Source organism: Dreissena polymorpha, chromosome 9 (assembly GCF_020536995.1).
Source record: "Dreissena polymorpha isolate Duluth1 chromosome 9, UMN_Dpol_1.0, whole genome shotgun sequence".
NCBI classification, from domain to species: domain Eukaryota; kingdom Metazoa; phylum Mollusca; class Bivalvia; order Myida; family Dreissenidae; genus Dreissena; species Dreissena polymorpha.
The window spans coordinates 90,758,648-90,769,328 of NC_068363.1; the positions used below are offsets into that span (position 1 = coordinate 90,758,648).

Consider the following 10,681-nt stretch of genomic DNA (forward strand, 5'->3'; position numbering starts at 1 on the left):
AGTGCGCTAATACGCCAACTGTGATGAATTGGATGGACGCCCAAAATATTTGCACGTCCAAGGGCAATTTGTGGGACCCGTTACCAATCGATAAAATCAAACAATATGTTCATTGGATTGCGGAAAATGAATTCGTTTGGCTTCCAAAGTACCCAGGTGGCAAACTTGTTGAATTAAATGGTAAGTTGATTTACCGGTTATTTATTTGCATACGTTGTGTAAAAATTGACCTTGCACTTGAAAGGATGTCTCCGTAAATGGTCTGATGCGACGTTTCAATTGTTTTAAATGGAGTTCTTTTACAATTATAAAATTTATATTATTTAGCATGTTATGTTAAAGATCACTGCAGAAAATATACTGTTTCCTGTTTTTTTATTTTCAAATAAACACTGCATTTCGATTAGATTATCAAATAATGTGACATGTGTCTCATGTCGACAATGCGTGTGCAAATAAAAACTTATATTTATGTAATGCTTTTCTTTGGTGTCTAGGGCAATATCGCACATCAACAGTATACTTTAATGTCCCAAAACAAAACCGAAAAAACGTCCAAAATAACGATATGTTTTTCTGCCTTGCCTTTTACATTTCTTTAAATAATCACGCCAGGCTGTTATGATTCCCGCGAAAATTTACAGCTTATCTCCTTGACAAAGAACTACAATGGTGAAAAAGAATATAATTAAAATAATTATCGCTTGTGAGGGTGAATAACATAATTTTACCCAATCGTTATCATGAAAGTCAAATACAGTTTGTGAATTAAATCCCTCGAAGCCAAGACAAGTTCCATATAGTCATGACAATTCCATTCTACTTTCGAAACTTTGATATCGAAATGAGGTCATAGTACTGCGCGAAACATAACGACGCTGTTTTGAAATAGCGCCATGACATCATGATTGTGCGATTTCGTTAAGTATTGCCGTGCAACATACATAAAATAGAGACTTTTGATATGTGTTTTACTAGTATATCAAATACATGTTTATTCTAGCCTTTCAAGTATACACAAAAAATAGTTAAAAGAACTGTATTTTTTCAGGCTCGGGCAATAATGGTTATTTGCAAAAACGTTGGCGTAATTTTCTCAACAGTTCACACACCGATGAAAATGCTATTCGATTCTGTAATCTTTTAATTGAATTAAAAGTAATATCGTGTTTACTCGATTATTTAATAATAGCCCTTTGCAACTTATTTATGGACATGTTCATGTTATTCGATCTATGTATTTTCGAATTATTTGGAAATTTCAGACTCAGTTTCATTGTGTTTGAGCGCAGAGCGTTTAGAGAATCTGAGTTTTACATGGCGCTTCGAGAACTGCGCAAACTCTCACGGCTATGTCTGCGCGGACGGTATGTGAAGGCAAACTTTAAAATGCAATCCAGATTAGCCTGTGAAGTCCGCACAGGCTAAGCAGGGACGACAACTTTCCACTTCTATGATATTTTCTGTTTAAAGAAAGTGTCTTTTTAGCAAAAATCTAGTTAAGTTGCGGACTACACAGGCTCATCTGGAACGCACATGCATTAAACCCTTTTTTCACTGAATCGGCCCAAATGGAAAAGCCACCCGATATCAACCATATTGTTTTTCCCTTAATGTTTGTATTATTTTATCAATCTCGCATAACTTTAACCGAAAATATAGGTCGTATATTACCTAAAAGTTGATACATCGCCCACATATACGATAGGTAGGTCAGCTTAACATAGTTTCGTTATTTATTTTTTAAACAATACACAAGTGATATACCACTTTTGCATTATTTTGAAAGACTACAGTATTTGAAAACTTATTGTAATTAATTTAATAAAATATATAACATACGTTTGCCAATATAATAAAAAGGAGCAAACACTATTACCAACTAAACCATAAATAACGCATGGGGTTAGGTCGACACAAAAACTATGGTCGTCCTAAGGTAACTTTAGTTGAAACAAACAATTGTTTTGACGCTTTATGTTAAATCTGCTAGACACATTTTCAGATCCTGACAAGTTTGCCCCACATATGATTAGCCTTAATGCTGTTCGTCTGAATACGATGTTTGAAGTCATAGTTGGAACTAGCACTACACGCGATTTTACTAAAGATACTAATCAAGGTAACGAACGTTACGTTAATATAACGAAGTGAAACTCCAGATGCTGTAGAAGTATTTTAAGCAGACTTTTACAAAATTATATTTACGTACGGCACTCAAACATAGTTGAACAATGTTTTTAATGGATCACCGATGGACACTTATTTTCAAATAAATGTTTATGGTTAAGCTTTTTGTCATTCTCTTATGCACTTCCCAAATTATTTTGTATTTTGTTATCTGTTTTGAACATGAACAAAAAATAAGCAAAAATAACAAACAAAATAATTGTTCGAATCATCGCTTGAATCCCATGCAATTGTTTCATAAGCCTTAACAACAGTTAAGGGACATAAACATTTGAACGCTCATTAGAAACCTCTTGGCGATGGTGACTTTGTCAATTAGAATCTAGTATTGTGATAGTCAAATCATATTCATTTTCAACTAAAGCGTAGTTGGCAAATAGAATTGTTCATTGTTAAAACACAACAAGAGACAGTTTAGTATAATACAGACAGACGAGCGGACGGAAGGACGGACGAACGGACGGACGGACTGGAGAGCGGGCGGTCGAGCTGGCGGGTGGGCGGGCCTCCGGGCGGGCGGGGGGCGGGCGGACGGACGGACGGACGGGTGGGCGGTTGGGCAAGCGGGCTGGCGGGCGGGCGGACGGAAGGACGGATGGAAAGACAGACAGACAGACAGACAGGCAGGCAGACAGACGGACAGAAAGGACGGACGGACCACCGGACGGACGGAAAGGCCGGTAGGAAGACAGACAAACAGACAGACAGACAGACAAACAGACAGACAGACACACAGACAGACAGGAAGACAGACAGAAACTGTATTTGACTTGCACAATGTACATTTTCAAAATCACTTGTGGCTGGTATTGGTATGTCAACATTTATATGCGCAGAAAATAAATATCAACGCACATAAATATGTACAAAACAAATATATATTAAGTACAGGGGATGCACAATTGGTCAATTACGTTATTCGAGTTAACACATTCGATCTTATAAAAACAAAAACTTTCTTTACAAATAAACACAATTGTATTAGTTCAGACCTATCGGTTGATTGTAGTAGTGTACATACTTAAAACGGATTGATTAACATAGTATTATTTAATGTATTTCTTTATTATATACACAAATTTTGAACTAAAAAATACCCAATTCAATTCGTACTAAATATCCGTGACATTAAAAAAATATTGTTTCCATTATCTACCAGTCTGTAAACGAAGGTTGTGATCATATAATATAAATCGACATAAATAAAATCTTAAATATTTCTGTACTTTGTGTTGTTATATCTCATATCCAAGATTTAAAATAAATGTTCTATATATGCCTAACTGTGAAATATCTTCAAGTGTACGGTACAAATATTGTGAATATAAAATTAATAATACGAACGTTTTGATCAAATGTTGGTATGAAATTAATGATTGTAATATGAGACACACATGCTTTATTCCTTATACTAGTATCGTAAGGAAATCATGTGCTATTGCCACTTTTTAGGTACACGTGCTTGAATAAAAAACTATACTATTGAAGCTATACATTATATTATTTATCCGTCAAAAATAAGCAATTCTAAATATATCAAATGGCGACCATCTATAGAGAATGAGATCTGAGATAGGTGGTCCTTTGGGAGCTGTCATTCCATTAAGCAAATATCACGGACATGTGACTCTTTTCTTCTAATTAATTTAGATACAAAAACAAAGTCGACTACTCTAACTACATCACGAAAAACAAAAAAATCAAGATCGCCGACGACGGTCATACCCAGCACAATAACTTCATCATTAATATCGCCCTCAACTGACACAACTAACACGACACAGGAAAAAACAACAGAGCCGACTCCGTCTTCGATAAAATATTCCACAGCTACGAATACATCAACAAGCGCCATGCATAATGTTACATTTGGAGAGTCTTCACGAGGTGAGCATACTGTACAATCGTTAATCGAGGTAATGCACTTATTTATGCGAGTAATTAGTTGTGTATTGCAAAATATTCTTCATTATTTTCATTAACACTACAAGCCACATCAGTACTAAGTTGTTAACAAACCATAACTAACGACCATTTGTACATAACACAACATTGAAAAGGTACTATTTTATCATGATTTAAATCAACCTTATAACATTATATTCGGAAATAGTTAAATAGTGTTGTATTATACATATTTCGCATCATGCAGAGTTCTTCATCATACATAGGCTATATAATCAATAAGTGTTGTCCATTAAAACTTGATAAGGAGGTTAACCTGAAAAATATTCATAAACCTAGATCTAAATAAAATGGTCCGATATATATTATTATTATTATTATTTTGGAAGTATTGTATTATTTACGACCACCTTAAAGAAATAAAAGATGATCTAAAGGGATACGTGTCGTCATATGCAATCTGTTTTATTGACAGTGAAATTATATTAAACGTTGAAAACCTTAAGCACGTTTTGAAGCAAAAGCAGTACACCATTAGTAATACGTTGCATACATAAGTATATAAATTATATATTTTACAAATTATAAAGAATACATGCGTTAATTATGATAAGTTGCTTACTTAATACAGATGAACATGTATTAACAATTTTGCAAATTGTTGTTGCCTACCCAAACACAGGTATAAAGATGATAAAAGTGTTGAAACTTGAAATTTCTAACAAGTTGAGCACTTACGATCAAAAAAATTATATCCTTTTTGTGAACGCACACCTTGCGATACTTTTAACAACAATTATATTTAATTATTTAATATTATTGGTATCTCATTTGATTGTTTAACTTAACCATGATAGGTAATGATTTGCAACGTTAGAATCTTTTAACAAGCCATACTTTTTTAGTAGAACAAATTCGTAAATAGAAATCTCTGCTAATAAGGCAAACTTAAATAAGTTAAGTATCGTTTTTTTCTAATTTGTTGTACTCAATAATAATTTAAATATAAACAGAGTCAGTCATATTTTATCCTATCTGGTTATAGAAAATACTGTTGAAAAGCGGTGAAATAGAAACGGTAAATAATTCGTATTCATTTCTTGTGACACCGCTTAGTTATAGCACGCTGTTCATTATATTAAACGGTTATTTGACATTGAACTGTACGTTGTCAACTGCTACAGTTAGCAAACTATGCCATCATTTTGTTGATCACCTGTGTTGCTTGAAAAGAAAAGGTGATCGATAATCATTCTTAGCACCTTTGGTTTAAGTGAATTTAAAATAGTTTGCTCCATTGGCACATGGATCTAATTAATTAAGTTCTGAGAGAAGAACTTACTGGGGAAAATTGGGTTGTCAATTATTTAGTGAGAATTTGTGAATTGTGGCAACGGTATCCAGCAACAAAAATGTTTCCGTTTCGTAAACAAATTTCGCAAGAACAAGTTTGGTTGTTCCTAAAATTTGATCGTCAATAATTATTGTTAAAACATTTTTAAGTATTAACTGCGTTTCATTAATATTGCAAATTTAATAGATAACTTAGAATAATCACTTTTTTATTTTAAATAAAAAAAATGACATTACTTATAAACAAGTAGATAAGTTAAATTAGTAGTTCATGTTAACGACGAAAAAGAGAAATAGTGTGTAAATTCCAAAACATGTTAATGAACAGTCCCTATGGCGTATTGATCAATTAACATGAAAATACGAGTTTAAAAAATTCCTAAAATCGCTTTAATTATTAATGATTATATGTTATACTAACACTGTTTTTTACTTGCGACAGTACTAAAAGAAAGCATTTCGATAATCAATGAAGTTTATCAAATCCTATGTTTTCATAATAATATTTTTTATCTAAGGATCTGATGACACCAAAGACTCTACGACAGTCATCTGGTTTGTCATCGGAGGAATAGGGATAGTGGGTTTTATTGTGGGCACAATAGGCACTGTGTATGGCTGTCGTCGTGAAGATTGTCGACGACTTTCAAGACAGAGCTTGAAACGATTCAGAAATGGGTATTCTTAAACTATTCTCTTTCATCGTCTGTTGTAATGTTCGCTTCTGTTACATCAATTATTAAAGCACAAAGTCAATGTGGACAGAGGCACACGTTCACAAACTAATTTTATACGACTTTTTATTTTTTAATTTTACAGACAGACGATCATCAGCATGGATCCTGGGTCAAATGCCGTTGCAGGACAGCCGTTAAGTTCAGTAGGCGTGCAGCCCGACCTAACACACATGTATATACACGCAGTAAGTATATCTTATTGGAGGAATAGATCTAAAGGATAACATGCATTTGCTAGTTCAATTTATCCTGGCGGTTCCTATGAAGTTTAAGAACGTTTACAATCTTTTGTTTGCATGAGATTGTTTAAGCAATGACGCATTTGACAACTGTTTTATCTTTAATTCTGAAAGACATTCAATTTATTGCGCCATGTCAGTATCATTGCAACAAACTTCCTGGAAACTCCGCTAATATGGGCGTAAATTAGGCTTGATTGTAAGATAAAAAAAGGGCTGGAGCTATTCTTAAACTGTCCTTATTATCCAACTTTAAAACTGTCTGTGTTTTTTATACGTGGCATTTTCAGTTTGTGTTATGTTCTATTTAAACAGATTAATGACGAGTACGAAGAGATAAAGTCGGACAGGACAATTGAAGTTAATCTCATTTCTCAGTCAGTAGGTGAGTACATTATGCAGAGGCTACACTCCAAGACGTGACGGGGACCACACTTAGCTAATGGTAGATCGTTACAACAGTTTTACACAACACATGGGACAAAATTGACTTGAATGAAATAGTTTTTTCAGACGTATGAATCGAAGTTAACTTTTCCGATATAATGTATAATACTCATATCGATTTCTTAACAATATATATGTGTATATATATCTTAAGTGCGTATGTAAAGCTTTCGTGAATTGTGCGGACATCTGTATTATTTGAATATTTTGTCTATACATCGATCGAGTGTGCATACCTAATTCGTTTGAACAATCTTAATTAAATAGAATTTTAAACAATGATTACACGTTACAGGCACACATTTAAAAATTTAAAGGTCTTAAGTAAACTTTACATCACGCATAACTTCATAACAGACCACCTGATTGGTCTGAAATTCTAGCAGTGAAATTTTATATTTTTACTTCGCATGAATCAGTCAGACTATTTTTCTACAATATTATTGGTTTGTTGAAGAGCCTAACAAGTTGACCTTTATTTTACAAACCGTAAATAGGACACAAATATTTAAAGTTCATTTGTTTCTTTTCAACCGGCACCCATTTTTTTCGTGTGCCGCCCATATATTAAAGGCGCTGTTTGTATGAACATACTTACCTATGCGGTTTGCAGGATTTTTCAGCATTTTGTTGGAGACGTTGACACAATATTTTTTTATTTTATACCGCTGATCAATAACACAAACTAACGAGGTCAGCGTTTAGTGATATAAAGTCCCCAACACAATTTTAGTCTTGTCTAGATCAAACACTATATTTCTTCTCTGCAATATTTAATGATTTTTGAGTAAGACCTGCACACTCTTTAAAAGTATTTTTTGTAAGAAAGTCCAAATAGTACATGTAAAAGGATCATTTATCTGCGTAATAAGAGACTGCTCATGATTAATCGTTACTTTTTCAGCATTTAAAGAATAATGAAATTATGTTTATATATGATTATGTAATGATTGTTGAGAGTTCCTTTTGTTTTGATATTCAAAGGTGCCATATATGATATTTTCTGTTTACTATTTAACTTCACACAATTGACCAAAAAGTTGTGCGTTCACGTGGACTGCAAAGTGCTATAAATCTCGGTGTGCGTGAATAGATAACATGACTGATATATGTTGAATTACGTATTAATATAACAAGAAAAGACAAGACGAAACAAGACAGACATTTTATTCGAGATCGGTACAGAGTACATAATCTAGAAAATAATGTGATTAAAATTAATACAATAAATTAGTGGTCAGTTTGTTTAGGTAATGTTTTTAACAAAAAATCAAATATTGATTCAAATACAGTGTACAGACTACGTAACATACACATGGGGAATGATGTACGATGTCAATGTTTAAGCCTCAAAGGCGGGCTTATAGATGTCGCGCGTTCAATTGTTAGTGAATATGTGTTTTGTTAGGTCGGTTTTTAGTGTTCTCTGTGTTATGGGTACATCCTATGAGATCGTAAATATAATATTATTACGAGTATTCTTCGTGTACATAACTTTCTTCATTCACAATCTTATCTAACAGTTGTATCTCTCGTTTGTAGAAGACAACAGCGTTTATTATGAAATCGATCCCGACGACATTATTGAGCGTGAAGTAACACCAATATACTGGTCTCCCAAGGTATGTTGTATCATTTAATTAATGCAACTATATACGCTTCGTATGTATGTATTGTATGGTACAATTTTTTTAATTTAAATTAAATTTAAATTAAATTTTAATTTTTAATTGAGCAACATACGATTGGATTTCGAGTAAGGCTACTTAGATACAAGCATTCGTCTACTTTACCTACTAGGATTTGCAATTTTTAATATGAACTGTAAATTGCTTTCGTGAATTCAAATAGATTTATGTGCATACCTTGAAGCCTGTCCGAAAAACAATATTTGCGGTTCCTTAAATTTTTAAATACATTTTATGCTTTGTGTTCTGAATTCCTTCGTATTTGTATCATGGCTAAATCGCCGTTTATAAAATGCTAGCGAATGATCAAGTTTTTCCCTGCTAGGAATGCTTATGTAGTTTCGTTATATATGTTTAAAAAAACAAATCCACAGGTGAGAGTAACGCATCAGTTCGATGGCTCGCTGGAATTGAGATCCATGTCTCAAGAACCGTCTTATGCAATAGGCCGAATAGCTGCAAGTAGCGCTCCAGTTGAAAAACCTTGTGTAGTAGACAAAAAAACTACAGAATGCAGGTCAAGAAAAGAATGATTTTGAGGAGGCTTACAGGCTGGTTAATGTCGATATAGTGGAGGCTTTCTCTAAAGTCATGTCACCAGAACTGCATTATGCATTAGGCCGAATAGATCCAGGTGACGCTACAGTTTAGAAACATTGTTAAGTTGGCAAAAAACTAGAGAATGAAGGTCAAGAGGAGAATGATTTTGAAGAGGCTCACAGGCTGGTCAATGCCGGTATAGTGGAGGTTTTCTTTGCAGTCATGTCACCAGAACTGCATTATGCAATAGGCCGAATACCCTCAGGTGACGCTTCAGTTGAGAAAAGTATGAAGTGTGCGAACAACTAACGAATGCAGGTCAAGAGGAGAATGATTTTAAAGAGGCCAAACGGCTGGTTAATTCGTGGAGGCTTATTCTGTAGTTTCCAAAGAGCTGCTTAATGACGATACAAGGGAGAAGAAAAACGCAGCCGACGAAAAGTTTGTAAATGACGATTCAACGGAGAGCAATAACGACATTTCTGAAGATCTATTGAATAACGCTACGTTGAGACACTAACACATCGGCCAAAAAGATGGTTAAATGGGGTACAGTGGCCGATGTGATGGTAATAAAGGTTCTCTGGCCGAAGTGCTGGTAAAATAGGGGGAGTGGCCGAAGTGCTGGTAAAAGAGAAGTAGTTGTCGATGGGCAGACACATCATCATATATAATTCTCTGTATGCTTTAGTGATGCAAACATTTCTGAAGATCTATTGAATAACGCTACAGGTGAGACACTAACACATCGGCCAAAAAGATGGTTAAATGGGGTACAGTGGCCGATGTGATGATAATAAAGGTGCTCTGGCCGAAATGCTGGTAAAAAAGGGGGAGTGGCCGAAGTGCTGGTAAAAGAGAGGTAGTTGCCGATGCAAACATATGCACTATCCATTTATCCTGTTTTTTTGTCAATTTTTAAATCATTGTTGTCAACATACTTTTAAACTGAGTATGCTAAACAATACGGACAAAGCTTGTTGTGATAACAATGTATGAATTTATGTTACTTTCCATGAAAATGAAACGAACTAAATACGTTTTAAGTTCTATAAGAGTTTTAAAAATGCTGCATTGACATAACTTTGTTTTACAGACTGAGTAAGCCTGTTGTGACGGCTTATTACACATTTTTACAAAACTTAGCTCACTGCTTTACAAAACACACGTATTACTACTTAATAAGATAAAAGCAAACATGTTCGCGTCAATATGTGTTTGAATCTCTTATTTCTCGCCATGAAACAAAAGCTTAGTTTGAATATAGAGGAATATATTGTGATTGAGTTCAGTTTAAACTTAGTTATTGTAAGCTCGAGTCAGTTTGCCAAGTACTATTATAGTCAATTTCACAGAAGACTCCTATACTAGAATGTATGCAGATAATACACAGCTATACTGGTAAACGTAAAATCACGGGGAAGTGGAAATTCAAGGTTTTGCAGATCGCACGTGTTTTCAGTGCGGTTAATTCGCATGTCCATCCCACGAATAATGAGAGCATCATCTAACGTCCACACACCTTTCGCATGTTTTCACGAGCTTACGAGCTTCTTTCAATAACTGGCTGCGTTCTCATTTA

At 34.3% G+C, this 10,681-nt stretch overlaps 1 protein-coding gene across 2 annotated transcripts; it reads left to right on the plus strand.

Moving 5' to 3' along the window:
- LOC127845353 (uncharacterized) lies at window positions 1–10,262 on the plus strand. Of its 2 annotated transcripts, XM_052376214.1 has the most exons (9): window positions 1–180; window positions 1,266–1,367; window positions 2,006–2,122; window positions 3,841–4,077; window positions 5,967–6,126; window positions 6,268–6,370; window positions 6,740–6,809; window positions 8,414–8,493; window positions 8,934–10,262. In XM_052376214.1, the coding sequence occupies exons 1-9, from the start codon at window positions 24–26 to the stop codon at window positions 9,090–9,092; spliced, it is 1,185 nt and encodes a 394-aa protein (XP_052232174.1). In that variant the 5' UTR covers window positions 1–23; the 3' UTR covers window positions 9,093–10,262. The 2 variants fall into 2 exon arrangements, with proteins under 2 accessions (XP_052232174.1, XP_052232177.1); XM_052376217.1 differs by lacking the exon at window positions 2,006–2,122.
- Window positions 10,263–10,681: the final 419 nt, after the last annotated feature.

What these genes read in the sequence shown, in the direction of transcription:
- LOC127845353 (XM_052376214.1), top strand. Translation starts at nt 24, where the DNA reads ATGAATTGGATGGACGCCCAAAATATTTGCACGTCCAAGGGCAATTTG. An exon ending in CAAACTTGTTGAATTAAATG is followed by an intron (nt 181 to 1,265) that starts GTAAGTTGATTT and finishes TGGAAATTTCAG; the next exon opens with ACTCAGTTTCATTGTGTTTG. An exon ending in CGGCTATGTCTGCGCGGACG is followed by an intron (nt 1,368 to 2,005) that starts GTATGTGAAGGC and finishes ACACATTTTCAG; the next exon opens with ATCCTGACAAGTTTGCCCCA.